This window comes from Oryctolagus cuniculus, chromosome 11 (genome assembly GCF_964237555.1).
Source record: "Oryctolagus cuniculus chromosome 11, mOryCun1.1, whole genome shotgun sequence".
NCBI classification, from domain to species: domain Eukaryota; kingdom Metazoa; phylum Chordata; class Mammalia; order Lagomorpha; family Leporidae; genus Oryctolagus; species Oryctolagus cuniculus.
In genome coordinates this window covers 119,427,242-119,443,582 of record NC_091442.1, presented here as the reverse complement: position 1 = coordinate 119,443,582, position 16,341 = coordinate 119,427,242, and the positions used below count along the sequence as shown (strand labels likewise).

The 16,341-nt window shown below is 66.3% G+C and overlaps 1 protein-coding gene across 4 annotated transcripts in view; it reads right to left on the bottom strand.

Moving 5' to 3' along the window:
• Nucleotides 1-16,341, bottom strand: part of PARVB (parvin beta) — an 85,339-nt gene that overhangs the window by 38,901 nt on the left and 30,097 nt on the right. For all 4 annotated transcript variants that reach the window (XM_051840923.2, XM_051840925.2, XM_051840927.2 and 1 more), the window contains exons 2-3: nt 7,282-7,368; nt 5,847-5,917 (exon numbers count right to left, since the gene is read on the bottom strand). In XM_051840923.2, the coding sequence (XP_051696883.1) occupies nt 5,847-5,917; nt 7,282-7,368 (158 nt within the window). The remainder of the gene's footprint in view (nt 1-5,846; nt 5,918-7,281; nt 7,369-16,341) is intronic.

Below are 16,341 nucleotides of genomic sequence, written 5' to 3'. Positions count from 1 at the left end.
CACTCCACGCCCGGCCCGCCGCCCGCTGGCGAGCAGCAGCGCCCCCCCCCCCACATCCATCACTACGAAGGGACAGGAGCTCCTCCACACACACGGAAACCCTAGGGCCCCCCCCCCCAGGAGAGAAGTACAAAGGCGGAGGGCTCGCGCTTCCTGTGTCCTATCTCCCGCAAAGCCGCAGGAACCAACACAGCTCCGCACTGACAAGAAGCAGACACGGGGCCTGGGTGCCACAGAGCCGGAGCCAGAAATAGACTCGACCAGTCAGCCGGCAGCAAGAAGGGTGCCAAGGGGAGACTCAGCCTCTCTCTGAAGATTCATTTATTTATTGTATTTGAAAGACAGAACGACAGAGAGAGAGACAGAGATCTTCTCACTCCCCAGATGGCTGCAACAGCCGGGGCTGGGCCGGGAGCCAGGAGCTCCATCCGGGCCTCCCACGTGGGTGCAGGGGCCGCAGCACTTGAGCAGGGAGCTGCATCGGAACCAGAGCAGCCAGCGCTGGACCCCGCGCTCTGATGTGGGATGCGGGCATCGCAGGCGGCACCACAGCGCCGGCTCTGGGACGGCAGCACAGCCACGCGCCCCAGGGAAGCCAGGCTTTGCCACGGCGCTGGGCGTCCACGTATGGGCCACACGTCAGGCTTCCCCGGAGCGACGTCTGCTCAGCCCCTGGGCCCACTTCTGGTTGGGTCACTTGCTGGGCACTCTTAGCCGTGTGAGTGTGCTCCACGGGTCTGGACACGGAGAACCTCGGGGCGCGTTTCCCAGGCGTCCGCCCACCCGTGGGCGTCCCCTCGCTCTCGTGAGCGTATCTTTCGAAGCACACAAGTACTAACATTCTTCTGTAAATGCCTGTGCTGTGAGCGTCACATCCTGGAGGTCCTTGCCTAAGCCACGGCCCGAGGACTCACCCGGTCTCCTGGGCGCCCTCGGTCAGCCCTGCAGATCACAGAACGCGTTCCCTCCGTGGGCAAAGGGGAAGGGAGCCCCCGAGGTACCGAGCAGAGAAAGCGCCTGCCCGCTCCACCTGCGGGCCCAGGCATCTAGGAGCGCATCCCGGCAGGTCGGGGCTGGTGGCGGCGTCCGCCAGGCAGGGCCCTGGGCACCAAGATGCAGGGAAACCCGGATTGTGCCCCAGGCGGGTGGTGAAGGCGTCACAGACGTGCTGGGGAGGGCGCAGGTGGGGAGGGTGCCCGCGAGAGGACACTGGAGGGCAGAGCGCCCTGGTCTTCCCACAGCCGCTGCAGACAGCAGGTCCCACCACACTGAGGTCTGCATCCCTCTCGCAGGAACCCAGCCCCATGTGAGACGCCATGGGACCCTAGCACCTGCTGCTGCTCCCCCCAGGGACCCACACACAGGAGTCTGCCCAAACGCCACCTCCCTGACCACCCTGCCTAGAACAGTCAGGGTGGGACGGCCCTGCTTCCTGCTGTGGCTTTCGCCGAGGCACCTGTGGCCAGCAGAACGGCTGTCCCTGGCCACGTCCGTCTCCCAGCGGGCCGCCCCATCACGTGGGCGGGCTCTTTGCTTTGCGCAGTGCCCCACCCCCAGCAGCTAGAACGTGCACACGTCCAGGGAAGAGGTCCAAGCAAACCGCAGGACGGCCAAGAAACTTTCTGGAAAGTTCTCCCAGGCCGGGACGCTGTGGGTTCCAGGGGCTGCCTTGCCCCCAGCACAGTCCAGTCAGGAAACTCAGGGAGGCCACATCTCTGCTTTGTACAAACTCAGACTTGAAAGAAAACTGGAGCTGGCGTCGTGGTGCAGCAGGCGAAGCCACTGCCTGAGACGTCGGCCTCCCATGTGGGCACCGGTTCAAGTCCCGGCTGCTCCACTTCCAGTGCAGCTCTCTGCTAACGCCCTGGGAAAGCAGCCGAAAATGGGCCAAGTGTTTGAGCCCCTGCACCCACGTGGGAGACCCGGATGAAGCTCCTGGCTTTGGCCCAGCCCAGCCCTGGCCGTTGTGGCCATTTGAGAAGTGACCCAGCGGGTGGACGCTCTCTGTGTCTCTCCCTCTCTCTCTGTAACTCTGCCTTTCAAGTAAATAAACATATCATCAAAAAGAAAGTTAATGTTGAAGAGTTGAAGAGACTAGAATATCTTAGAAGGAAAAAAAAAAAATAAAAATAAACCAGCTCATTGGAGTCCCTGAGTCGGCTGCAGCCCAAACACAGCAGAGAGAGACAGCAATCGAGCTCCCTGCCCAGGCCACACGGCCGGCTCCCCCCAGCCCCACAGCTGCACCCCGCCCCCAGCAGGTGCAGCTCATTCTGGGCCCCCAGACCACCCCGCCCGCACCTTCCCGGGCCATCCGTCTCCACCTGTCACTGCACTGGACATGTTAAAGACGGCGGCCAGTCGTCACTCATAGAGACAGCCTCAGCCTCAACCCCGAGTGCCCGGCAGTGTCCGGGCCAATATTGATGGCGTCCCCGCGGCGCATCCATCACCGCGTTTTACGAGCCTCTCGCGGAATAAAACACTGACACTGCCCGTCAGGCCTGCAGTCTGTCTGCCCCCGAGCGATGGCAGCTGCAAACAGGACGAGGGCGCCTCTCCCGGGCGGGCGGGCGGGAGGAATTCAAAGCCCGGGGAAGAGTCTCAGCCAACACACGGGGTGAGTCTGCGAGGGGGCCCCGCCCGGGCGGAGGGCGCGCCCTGCGGGGCTGAGCTGGGTCCGGTGCTCTATTCCGGCAGCAGGCGCGGTGCCCCGGCGCCGGCTTCTCAGAGGCCGCCTGGGTGCCTGACGTAGCCACAGCTACAGCGGGGCCATTACGGGTTTGTTACCAAGGACCCCGGAAGGGCCCAGGGCAAGGTGGGGAGGGGTCGAGCGTCCAGCCCTCCCTGGTGCCCCCAGCACCCCCTCGCCTCCGCAGCCCTGGAGTGTGAGTCTCCATGCCAGTGAGGACGTCCTCGGCCCCGCCCCCTCCCCGTGGGGGCCGCGGGGAAGCGGGCGGTGGAAGTGGTCAGAAGTCAGCAAGGGCGCCCCTGCTGCTCCACAAACCCTCAGGGTTTCCAGAGCCTGGGCCGGCGGCCGGGGACCAGGACTCGGCACGGGCCTGGGCGGGCACGCTCTCTCCGGCCTCCGCTCCGGAAAGCATAAGAACCGTGGCTCCTGCTGAATGGTCATTAATGACACACGCGGGGTCCCCCCTGTAAGCCGGGAGCGGCCGCCCTCCCTGCCGGCCCAGCGGGAGGAGTTCAGCCCGCGTCTGGAGGGTTCGGGAAGAAACGCACGGCGGACGGCTTCGGGACGCTCCACTGAGACTCCAGGAGCCACCATCAGCCCCCGCCCCAAGCTAACAGGTGCTCCCCACAGGGCCTCGCTGTGTCCTCACAGCCCCCAGGGGAGCCGGGACCCGAACACAGAGCTGCCCCCAGCCCCAGAGCCCGCCTCACTGCTCAGCGGGTTCTGAACCCCCACCACACGCTCAGTGCCAGGGACGTCACCAGGGACCCACCGGGAGCCGAGGGCAGCTGGGATTTCCTCAACAGCACCAGACCCGCGGTGCCAGGTCCCAGGACTGGGAGGTGGGTCCTGAGGCACGGCCGTCCCCACCGTGTCCAGCAGGTCGAGAGGTCAGGCGGCCGGTGGCCCCTCCCCACCTGCCCGGCTCAGGCTGGCGCACTGTCCACACCGCCCCAAGGCACCTGCTTCTGAGCTGAGGACCGCGAGGGCCCCTGGGAGGTGGTCACTAGGAGGCGGCCGCAGGCTTCACCCAGCAGAAGCGTCCACCCCATCCGTGTCCACAGAGGACGGTTTGAACAGCGTCAGGAGCCACACGGGGAACGCGGACGGGGTTTCTCCCTGAGCCTCCCAGGCTGGCCCTCTGCACCTGCCCCTCACCCCTCCTCCAGGAACCCCCAGCTCCTGCCCACCAAGAAACAGGTGTGCAGGGGAACAAGACCCCCCCCGAATCTTTTGGGGAGGGGCAGCCACACGGTGGGCTGTGTCCATTTCCTGTGGCTGCCGAAAGAAAGGACCACAAACCTCAGGGCTCCCAACGATGCCACAGATCTTCCCACGGTCAGGAAGGCCAGACAACCCCACTGGGACACTGGCAAGGCGTGGGGGCCCCTCTGGGGGCGAGCCCGCTCCGTCTCCTCCGCCAGCAGAGGCGCCCGCCTCCCCCTCCCCCTCCCGCCCCCCGCGTCTGCCTACCTCAGCGGCATCAGGGCTCCCTCGGCCCCCTCGGTGGTCCTGCCGGACCCACCTGGGTGATCCCTAATCGCTGCCATGGAAGGTGGCACTCACAGGCTCCAGGGGCTGCACCATGCCAGCTTCAGGGCCAGCACGTGACGTGGCCCAGACCGCCCAGGTCCCCAGCAAAGCTGGGCCCCACAGCTGACCCCTGAGGCTTTCCTGGGGAGCCGCGCCCCAGAGCAGACCAGGGAGGGATGGGCAGGTGCAGGACCAGGCTGGCGGCCACTGGGGATGGGAGCAGCAGTCGGGGGCTGGCGTGTGGCTCTATGGGCAAAACCACCGCCTGCAACACGGGCATCCCATAGGGGCACCAGTTCAAGTCCCGGCTGCTCCACTTCCAATCCAGCTCCCTGCGCTTGGTCCCACTCTGCCCCCCGCCCAGGACTTGGTCCGTCCTCCACTGCCTTCCCAGATACTTCAGCAGGGAGCGGGATCAACGTGGAGCAGCCGGGAATCGAACCACACGGGATGCCAGCACCGCAGGCAGCAGCTTGACCTGCTACGCCACAGCGCCAGCCCCTCCACCAACTTTTTAAAGTACCCTTGTATGTGTTCACACGTGTGTGTGTGTGTGTTGACACGTGTGTGTGTGTGTGCACTGGGTCTGTTTCACTGGGGACCCCCGACGATTCTCATGCTTCCCTCCCTTACCCACCCAGCGTGAGAAACATTTTGGTGGCCAAGACGCAGAGCTAGTTTCCTCACGGAAATTCTGTTCAAGGGTCCGGCGCGGTGGGGTAGCGGGTAAAGCCACTGCCTGCAGCTCAGGCATCCCATAGGAGTCCCGGTTCGAGTCCCGGCTGCTCCGCTTCCCATCCAGCTCTCTGCTCTGGTCTGGGAGACCTGGGAGAAACTCTGGCTCCTGGCTTCAGCCTGGCCCAGCCTGACTGTGGTGGCCATTTGGGGAGTGAACCAGCCGAGGGAAGACCTCTCTCTCTCTGCCTCTCCTCCGTAAATAAAGAAATCTTTTTTTTTTTTTTTAAAGGAACTCGATTCTGTGTAAGATAACGAAGTGGGTGGTAAGGAGAAAATAACAAACCAAAAAGCCTCTTTGGAGAAGCGAGGAGGGGTCAGCCGCCAGCTGACGCACGCGTCCCTGTCGGGGCCCGGCCTCCAGCCCCAGCTCGGATTCCCACTTCCAGCTCTGCCCAGGGCACCCCCGGGGGCAGCAGGTGCGGGCGCCGTGTGGGAAGCCTGGACTGCGCTCCTGGCTCCCGGCTGCAGCCTGCCCAGCCCCTGGCACCCTGGGGATTCAGGGAGTGAACCATACGGGGACGCGGTCTCTACCCATCCGTCAAGCAGACCAGTGATCTACGTTGTTGAGGTCAAGGTCACAGGGCTGCCACTCGCAGTGCTGCCATCCCATATGGACGCCAGTTCTGGCCCCGGCTGCTCCACTTCCAATCCAGCCCCCTGCTGATGACCTGGGGAAGCAGCTGCAGACGGCCGGCTGCGCAGTGTCGTGAGGGTCCGCCCCCGGGGCTCACTGCACACCCCCACACCGTGCGGGCACAGCTGCAGAGAGGCGTCTGAGGGGTGCTGGGCAGGGCTGGGCCCACACCAAGGCTCCCCATCAGCACTCAGCCCCTTTCCGGCGCCAGGCCTGGCCCACAGGGCCCTGGACCCCCACAGACCCTACCTTGATCAGCTCCTTGAACCTGGGGTCTTCTCTGGACGTGGGGTCGATCATGGTGCGCTCCTCATTCTCCTCTGCAGGGACGAGAGAGGCAGGGGCGGCGTTTGCGGGGGTGTGGCGGGGACGCTGGGGGCGGCCGACCCCCCCCCCACCTTGCTAACAGGTGGATACGGAGAAGCAGAGAGCCTGGCTCGGGGGGCCGCCCTCATCGGGGTGGACGCCCCAGCTGTGCGGGGCTGCCACCGACCCTCGTCCCCGCTGCCCAGGGCACTCCCGCGTGACAGTCACCAGCAGCCCTGGGCGGACCGCAGCCTGGACACAGGTGACAAGATCTACTGTGGGGAGCAGGCAAGTCACGGGGCCTGGGCCCAGCGCCCGGCTCCAGCTCCCTGTAACGCACGCCCTGGGCGTCAGCGGTGCTGGCTCAGGCTCGGGCCCCTGCCACCCACGGGGGAGACCCAGAAGGAGTTCCTGGCTCCCTGGCTTCCGCCTGGCATTTGGGGAGTGAACCTGCGGATGGACGGAAGCTCTCGTGTGTGTGTGTGTGTGTGTGTGTGTGTGTCTGTCTCAGATAAATACAGACTTTGTAAACAAGAGCCCTGTGAAATATGACAGGGAAAGCAGAGGGGGCGTGGGCGGCAGGACCCTGGGGAGCCCGGGCAGCCCTGGGCCCCGGCGTGGTTGGCAGCTGCACTTGGGGTTCGTCTCCTCCCCACAAGCTCCTGCTGGCCCAGGCCTGCCTGGGAACCCAGAGGGATGGGCCGGGGCCTCGCTCGGAGCCCGAGAGTCCACACTCCCTGAGCACGTCAACTGGGCCCCAAAACACACTTGCGGGGACACGTGGGGGCTGCGTGGGGTCAAGCACGAGCCTCTGGCTCCAGGTCCTCTGATGCGCTGACCATGGGGGCCTCACTGCCTGCGGGAGGCTGCCCCTCCAGGGCCGGCTCTCTCTCGGGGACGGCCACGGCTCTCCCCCGAGGGCACACCTTTCTCCCTCGGCTCCCACCCCACAGGCCACCATCCCCAGCCCTCCCCTCCCCCAGGAGCAGGTCCAGGCAGCTCAGGACAGCCCCTGGGCCCCATGGCCCCAGCAACACCACAGACCAGCTGGGCCTACACCCGCTGACCCTCCCTGCTCGGTCCTTCTTGCCAAAACCACGCAGAAGGCTTTGTCCACCCGCCCTTGGTCCACCTCGCCCGTGCCTCCTGCCGGGCACCGGCGCTGCCCCACGCGGCCCCTCCACGAGCTGCGAGTCCCACGGCGTCAGCCCTCAGCCGTCGGCTCCCCCACACCTGCAGGCGGGCACGCGCTTTCTCCTGCGCGTGTTTCTGAACATGACCGTGAGCTAAGAAGCCCGGCCGTCAATCGCCATCTGCCACGGGCACGACCCGGAGGCCTCTTGGAGGGAGGCCAGGGGACGCAGGGAGCCCACAGTACCTAGCTGGGTGTCCTCGGGGTGGACGTCCAGGGCGGCGGACATGGGCGAGTTGATGGCATTTTTTCCTTCTTCCTGCAGGTCACTCACTGTTGAGAAAAGGAGAGAGAGATCAGGGGAGGGCGGGTGGGAGCCGAGACAGACGAGCTCCTGCTCTGGGCATTTAACAAACATTTCCTAAACAGCTCGGCGCCCGGCAAGGGTGCAGGGGAAATGCTGCAAACCGAAAATTTATTCCACAGTCTCAGTCCCAATTCCCTGCCCGTCGACTCTCACTGCTCCGTGGAATACATGACTTAGACACGGAAGCTTCCAGAAGCCTCCGGATCTACCCAAAGCTGCCACGGCAGACGGCTTAGATGACAGCAACGGAAACCGTGAAGGCAGGGCTGCCGCCCTCCCGGGGACCCGCGGCACTAAGACCCCTCCTGACACGTGGACGACCTGGAGCAGACCGGCCGGGGAGGACCCCGCCCAGTGCTGCCTGGGGGACCCCAGCCCCCTCTCGGTGCCTGTCTCCCCGCGCGGCATGAGTGGAGGATGGCAGGGCCCCCAGCGGGGCGAGAGAACTGATGAAAGCCAGGTGCCCAGTCTGGCCCCAAGCACACGATGGGCTTGCGGGCCTGGGTTGTGGAGTTGGCTCTCTGCGGACGACCGGCCCCCCACCGCCCGCCCCCCATCCGTCACAAGGACGCAGCAGCGGCCCCAGCACATCAGCAAAGGCGCGGACGCTCAGCTCCTGTGAAAGTGGAGCCCCGACCCTCGCGCGGTCAGAGCAGCGCCTGTCACAGCGCCCACGGACAGACGAACGGCCAACGGGCGTGGCCCACCACCACCTCAAACCCTCTGCACCCAAAGAGCTCATCACCGAACCCCACGTTCCACGAAGCACTGGAAGTGAGCCAGGCGGGCACGACTAACCGGGAGGCGGGGCAGCAGGTGCCGGGGTGGGGACCGCGTTTCCGCCTGCAGGGTGCGTGGCTAGGAGAGGGCGGTGGCCGGGGCCCCGAGCTGGGAGAGGAAAAGCGGCCGAGACGGCAAATGGCTGGCGGGTGATGTGCACCTTACCACAGGGAGGGAAAGACAATGAAATACGGAGTCCCTCCCCGGCAGGGCAGTCTGGAGCTCACACTGCGGGGGGCCCCGAGTCGCCTGTGCACCCTGAGCCCTGGGCCAGCGAAGTTCAACACTGCGGCGGGGAGGCGGCGGCCAACCCGCACACAGGGAGCCGCTCTGCCCAGCGCCCTCAAAGCATTGCAAAGACCCCCACGGGGCGCCCAGGCGGGGGAAGCAGAGACCAAGTGTCCGAGGGTCACCGACTCGGGGCCGCGGTGCGTGTCTGGCAGCACGCAGTCCCCAAAGGCGGCCAAGCCGAGGACGCAACACGGACTTCCCAGAAGCCGTCACGCACACGGCAGCCCTGAGGCCGGGGGTCTGGGGGCTCCTGGGCCTCCTCTCCAGGGCCGGCTCTCACGGGGGAGCCGTGCAGACACCCAGGAAGAACAGACCCAGGTGCCCAGGTGGACTTCCCGGCACAGGCAAGCCAAGCAAGTAACTCCGGCCAGAAACCCCAGGGGGCGGATCCCGCGGCAGCTGCCACGCCACGTGGACATCCGGGTGCCTGGGCTGGAGCCCCAGCTCTGCCCCGGCTCCAGCTTCCTGGGGACAGGACCCTGGGAGGCAGCCGTGGCGGCTCCAGGTGCTGGGTCCCCGCCACACATGGGGCCTGGGTGCACTCCTGGCCCCCAGAGCTCACCCTGCACGCGACCCGCACGGGCACCTCTCATGTGGCCTACAGGACGTCTCCCAGGCGTCTGCCCATTTCACAGATGCAATCGGAGGCACCGCCTGGGACCCCACAGGCTGCCGGCGGCCGGACTGGGATCTGAACCCGGCAGCCTGGCTCCCCGTCCGTCTCTCCCTTCCCAAAACATAAATGATGTTTAAGGGTTTCAAAGAAAGCCCAGAGCCGACCCCCTTAACCTGGCCATCGGACCGGCAGCCGTGCGGCCGGGGCGGGGCAGCCGAGCCCGCCCGGCTGCAGATCACCGAGGGGGCGGAGGAGAGAGCATTTTCAAAGCCTGCAAACTGGGTCACGTCAAAACAGAAATTTCCACACGGCCTTGAACATCAAAAATAACACCTAACGGGCCAGGTCCTGGGCGACCTCAATGAGGCCCTGTCGGGGCAGAGCCACACAGGGTGCCGCGGGACGCAGCCCCGGCACGGAGGCCCCGTGTCCCCAGGGCCCCCCGAGGACCTCAGCCCACCAGTTCAGGGGCCTCTGTGACCCCCAGGGACGTTTGGTTTGAAAACACCAGGGAGACGCTCAGCCTGGAGTCCCAGAGGACTGGGTGCCCGCGGGCGGGGGCGAGGGGGGCGGGGCAAAGGACAGCGGCCAGCTCGCACCGCCCCAAGTGTCCACCTCTGCCCACACCAGCCACGAGGGGAAGGGAACCGACGCCCGGCGTTCCCGCTGTGTCACCGCTCACCGTGCAGCACCGGGGCTGGAGACGGGTGGGGGGCGGCAGAGGCAGGAGGGGCTGGGAGAGGAGAGAGGGAGGCCAGGGCGGTGTCCAGTGGGACGGCCCCCGTGCCACGGCGGGGTCCCTGCGCACAGCCACTCCTCACTGCTACAGGCGACCACGGCGGTGTCCCTGCGCACAGCCACTCCTCACTGCTACAGGCGACCACGGCGGTGTCCCTGCGCACAGCCACTCCTCACTGCTACAGGCGACCACGGCGGGGTCCCTGCACACAGCCACTCCTCACTGCTATAGGCGAGCACGGCGGGGTCCCTGCGCACGGCCACTCCTCACTGCTACAGGCGACCACGGCGGGGTCCCTGCACACAGCCACTCCTCACTGCTACAGGCGACCACGGCGGGGTCCCTGCGCACGGCCACTCCTCACTGTTAAAGGCGACCACGGCAGCGTCCCTGCACACAGCCACTCCTCACTGCTATAGGCGAGCACGGCGGCGTCCCTGCGCACGGCCACTCCTCACTGCTACAGGCGACCACGGCGGCGTCCCTGCGCACGGCCACTCCTCACTGCTACAGGCGACCACGGCGGCGTCCCTGCGCACGGCCACTCCTCACTGCTACAGGCGACCACGGCGGGGTCCCTGCGCACGGCCACTCCTCACTGCTACAGGCGACCACGGCCACGGCCAGAGAAGCTGGAAAGGCGGCTTTGTGAGGCCATGATCGCAATGCTGGGCGCAGACAGGGTCACCAGGCTGCGCCCAGCCCCCTGCTGACCCCGACCTGGGCACCTGCCACGGGAAGGGCACCTTCCTTGCTGTCATCCTCTCCGTCTCTGAGTCGGGCTATCAGGAGTGGCAGGGCTGGTGGGACGTGAAGCCCGTGGAGCTGTTGCCCCAGGACAGAACTCCACCCTCCCAGGGGCCTGCGCTTCCCGGCGCCCACACCTCCTCCAGGAAGCCCTCCCAGGTACATCCCTCTCACCGCCAGCTCAGTCTGCCTGCATCATGTCACACAGCCTTGTAGCTACCTCTCCACCAGTGCTAACTCCACCCCCGCACACAGTAGGTCTGTGAATATACTGGAGGCCCCAGAGCCAAGTGTCAGACCCCAGTTCGTCTATGGACAGGGGGCGTGATCTTGGCCAAGCTCCATCATCTCTCTGTGCCTCGGTTTTCATCTATGAAATGGGCGTGCACACGGGAGAGATGACGAAGACAGAGCAGGACTCAAACCTGCAGCAAGCAGGAAGCCCTGGGTGACTGGCAGGTGTTGGAGTTGGGGTCGGGGGGACAGCCGGTTCCGCACGGGTTGCCAGGGCTCGGCCTCGCTGTCACGCCACCCACAGACGGAGCGGAGTCTCAAAACAGAGACAAAAGTGCCCGCTCCCGCCCGGAATCGCAGTGGATGTGGGGCCCTGGCGTCCCCGACGGCGTCCTCTCCGTGGGGCCTCGCCTGGTTCTCTGTGTCTGGGCGCCACTGAAAGGGGCTGCGGGCGGCTCTTCTCCTCCTTCAGCCGCCATCCGGACACCGCAGCCCGGAAAGGCGCAGGGAGCACAGGGCAGGCGGGGGCCAGGCCGGGGACCAGGGTGGACCCTGGCAGACGGGCACTGGCAGTTCGGGGCATGGGGTGGGGTGGGGGCTCAGTTCCCAGGGTGGCGCCCACCCAGCCCACACCACACACATTCCCCGGCCACGTGCAGTTCCCACCGAGCCCACCCAGACAAGCCCTGGGGTCCTCGGGGCGGCCAGGGAAGGGATAAGGAAGAGGACCAGTGCCTGGGCCAGCGTGGGAGGGGGGAGCCCCCAGACGCCCCCATTAAGACCCCAGGCCCTCGGCGTCCCCGCCCTGGAGAGAACTCTCCATGAATTTCCCGGTTTCCCCGCACCCGGAGGCCAGCTGAGCGCGGAAGCTGCCATTTATCAGGATAATTAAATTCCCCGCCACGAAGGTCTTAACAGCGCGGCGCTAAAAATAAACCCGAGTGTACTTCAAGGAAGAGCGGCAGCCCGGCCGCGGGGTTCGAGTGAGGCCCAGACGAAGTCCTCGTCAGACTGGAGTGGCTGTCAGATCCGACGGCGGAGGCGGGAGGCACCTGTCACTCACTCGGCCGCCAGCCGGACGGAGGCGCGCGTCCTGCCCCCGGCGAGACGCACCCTGGAGACGGCAGTGACCCTCCCGACCTGGACGTGGGGCCCCAGCCGTGGGAATCAGGGGGCGGAGGGGCTGTGCCATGCTGGAGAGACCACTGGAGCCAGAAGGCACCGCTCCTGGTGCCCCGGTCACGCCCACGTTCTGCTGGGCACGAGGTCCCGCCCCACCACTCAGACGCACGCGGGAGACCCGGAGGGAAGGCAACAGCACCCTGACCCCCGGCGTCTGGTTCAGGGCCGTGAGCTCCGCCGCGGGAGCTGCCCGTGTGACACAGCCCCGTGGAAGAGCCTGGCATAGCCAGGCCCACGGGCAGCCGGCGAGGGCAGGAGGCACCGGGCCGCCTCGCCCCACTCCTCCGAGCACCGGGCACAGAGAAGGCGCTCACAAAACCCAGGCTCGGACACCGCGTGCCGTGGGGCGGAGCTCTTAGCAGGTTTCGGAGCAGTGCAGCCGGCGACGGGCAGCTCCCAGTAACGTGGGGGACGGGCTCCCCACGGACCCCGGATTCCACAGGTGCTCAAGTCCCCGTCTGTGAGACGCCATCCGCACCCCGCCCCGTAACTCCACCCCTTCAAGCAAATAAATAAAGTCTTGGTTTTTACTTTGTAAGATTTTATTTATTTATTTGAGAGGCAGAGTTACAGAGAGAGAGAGAGAGGGAGAGACAGAGAGAGAGGACTTCCAGCCACTGGTTCACTCCCCAGATGGCTGCAACGGCCGGAGCTGAGCTGATCCGAAGCCAGGAGCCAGGAGCTTCTTCCGGGTCTCCCACACAGATACAGGGGCCCAAGGACTTGGCCTGTCCTCTGCTGCTCTCCCAGGCCACAGCAGGGAGCTGGATTGGAGGCGGAGCTGTTGGGACTTGAACCTGCACCCATATGGGATGCCGGCTCTGCAGGCAGGAGCTCAACTGGCTACGCCACAGCGCCTGCCCCACATAAATAAAGTTTTTAAAAAACAAAAAAGGGGGCGGTGCTGTGGCATAGTGGGTAAAGCCGCCACCTGCGGCGCCAGCATCCCATATGGGTGCAGGTTCGAGTCCCGACAGCTCCGCTTCCAATCCAGCTCTCTGCTGTGGCCTGGGAGAGCAGTGGAGGATGGCCCAGGTGCTTGGGCCCCTGCACCCACATGGGAGACCAGGAAGAAGCTCCTGGCTCCTGGCTTCAGATCAGCACAGCTCTGGCCATTGCGGCCAACGGGGCAGTGAACCAGCGGATGGAAGACCTCTCTCTCTCTCTCTCTCTCTCTCTCTCTCTCTGCCTTTCCTTCTCTCTCTGTGTTCTGACTTCAAATAAAAATAAGTAAATCTTTTTTAAAAAAAGATGTTGCGGTGCTTGCATGAGACTCACACCCGCCCCGTGTGCTTCTTGTCACCTGCCGGTGGCCGACCGCAGGGCGCGGGCCGGCAGCAGAGGCAGGGACCTCTGCACCACGTGGAGCCACAGAAAAAGACACGCAAGGGCAGGCTTCCAGCATGAGGGCAGCGGTCCCCCCGCCCCCCGAGGACGGAGAGGGGGCCCCCGGGGCAGGCGGGCGGACAGCCACTACGGTGCCGCTTGGGACCCTGTGTTGGAGCCCCCGGCCAGCCCAATGCCAGGCACGCAGGGCAGGGGTCCAAGACGCTGGCCCCGGGACGGCCACCAGGGCCCCTTCCCACTGGCCCGGCCTCTCCCGGCTGCACCGAGCGCCCCGCCCTGGCCGCTATGCTGTCCCCTGCAGCACCCCCTCAGCCCTCCCTGGGGAGAACCAGCCCCGCCCACTACCACTCCCAGCCACAGATCCCAGTCCAAGTGGAGCAGGCTCCGCAGGCCAAAGCCGGGCAGTTAAGAGGCAGTGGACAGCACCAAGGCCATGCTTGTCCCCTCTGGCCTTGACCCTGGAGCTGCCCGTCAGCGCCCCCCACACCTGGTTATGACAGCACCGGGTCGGGAGAGCAGAGAGCAGAGCACAGAGCGAGTGGCCGCCTCCGTGCCGGATCCGGCCTTCCCCACCACCCGCCGCCCCCAGACCGCTTGGCAAATGCACCAGTGACCTCTGCTTCGCCCCCAAGCCCCTGAGTTGGGTTTTCTGTCACTGAAACCGAGGAGGGCGGAGCAATGCTGGCGACACACAGGGTGAGCCACGCCAGTCCCCGGTGGGGGGTCCCGGGGGCTCTGCCAGCTCCAGGTGGCACCCAGAGACCCCAGGGGCGGCCCCTCCGCTCACGCACCGGCTGCAGCTGCCCCACGGCCACACACAACTCCCGAGGAGGCCAGTCTAGACAGCTGCCCCCTTCCCCAGACCTGCCAGAAACCCGTCCTCTGCACACCCACCCATCCCAGGCAGCTGCAGACCCCACCCCACCCCAGCCCCGAGGCCGGAGGCGTGGCTGGGACCCGCTCCTGACCACAGCCTGGCAGCCCACATGGACCCGGCCCGGGACCAGCACTCAGCGAACACCTGTGCCACGAATGAGCGAGCGAACACAGCCGCACATACAGAAGCCAAACGGAGCTCGGCACAGAATCGAGGGGGGGACCTCCCACCGACAGAGGAAAAGGGGGGCTCCCATCACGGCGGACACGAGCCTGCCTGGCACAGGCCACCGAGACCCCAGTCACGACGAGGCACCCCGAGACCGCGGCAGGAGGGCCGCGCTCCGCAGTGAGGGGCTCACGGTGCCCGGGCCACTGGGCCAGCCCGGCGCTTCCCGCTGGGGACCAGCCGCACGCCCGGCCGGCACCAAAGTCCCATCAGCAGACGTGTGTGTGTGTGTGTGTGTGCATGTGTGTGTACACACATACAGCACATGTGTGTGTGTGCCTGATGCTAGCAGCCAGCGAGACGCGGCTCACTCCCTCCGCCCACAGCCAGCCTCTCCCTCCCCTCTGTCCCCAGGTGATCGGAACAGGAGGCTCCCAGCAGCACCTGCAGGGTCAGGGCCGCGCTCGCCGCACAAAGCCGCCGTGGGCAGGCGGGAGCTGGCACCGCGGGGCCGCCGCTGCTCACACAAAGGCCGCCGAGCCGGTGGGGAGGACGGGCAGCGGCTCGGCCTTGCAGACAAAGCCACGCAGAGCAACCGCTCCACCCGACGCCTGCAGGGGCCCGGGGGCCATCCTCAGCGCAAGGCCGGGGCAGCAGAGCCTCGCTCTCCGCTTAGGCCTGGAGTCCCGCCTCCACCCCTCCTGGCCAGGCCCCCGCTCGGGGCCACAGAGTGCCAGGTCCTGTCCCTGTTCAGGAGCCACCCTCCTCTCCTCCCAGCCCCCACAGCCCGGGCCACGACCAGCCAGGGAGAAGGTGGCAGAGAGCGGCAGTTCCTGAAGTGCCTCCGAGAATGGCCATGTGGCCACGGCCCACGCTGCAGCCCGTGTCCCGCTGCCCCGATCACAGGGCTGTGGCGCCAGCTGCCGGAGCACGGCAGTGCACACCGCGCCAGCAGCGAGCCCCGCTCCCCTCCCGTCGTCGGCACCCGCACGGGGACCAGGGCGCAGCACAGTGTACGCCCGGGGATCCGTCGGCCAGGGCGGCGTGCACCAACGGCCTCAGCCACCTGCAGGTGCCGGACGAGGAGGGGGCTCGTCAGGGAACTGTCCAGACCTCCCGGGGACTCTGCTCGTCCGTGAGACCCGCGCCCGCGCCCCGGCATCTCCCACGGTCACCCACGTGTGTCCTGAGCGGTGCTCACTGGCATGGATCAGCCCACATGGGAACCTAACTCCAGCTCTCAGGGGAGACAGCAGGACACTGCCCGCCCTGGGAAGGGCCAAGGCCACCCAGAGTCCCCACGGCGAGCTGAGGTCTGAAGGTCCACGGGGACGCCCAAGGCTGCAGGAAGCGAGTCCCTCGGGCCGGGGAAGGAGGGTGGCAGGGGCCCGGTGCAGACCGCGGGGCTGGCCTGGGGACGGGAAAGCGCCAGCACTTCCGCACTTGCCCAACCCCCACCCCTCAGGTGGGCAGCTGGACACACATCCCGGGCGCCAGCTTCCCGAGGCCCCAAAGGCTCCCACTCCCCTCCCACTTTCCCAGCACCCCCTCAGTGCAAGCCCACCGACCCCCCGCCACCTCCATCCCGACCCACAGCCAGCGCTTGCTGGGTTTCCGGAGGGTGCACCTGTCACCTGTCCATCAATCAACCACACTGGGTGACACCAGTCACGAGACGCGTCACTCATTAATGACAAGGGACAAAAAGAATCTAGAAGCAGCAGAAGGTGGGGGGGGGTTGGCACGGACCCCGAATCAGCAAAATAGCGACGGCTCCATCTCCCCTGGGACAGCCACAGCCCCTCCAACACCAAGCCACTTGCCGACAAGCTGCACGTGTGCCACAGAGGCGGGGAGGTGAGGGAACCCACGGCGGCTTCCGGCAGCGGGAAGAGCCCGCGAGGCTCTCACGTTGTTAGAGAGATGCGCTTAATAAAGAACACAGAAACAGCCGCGGA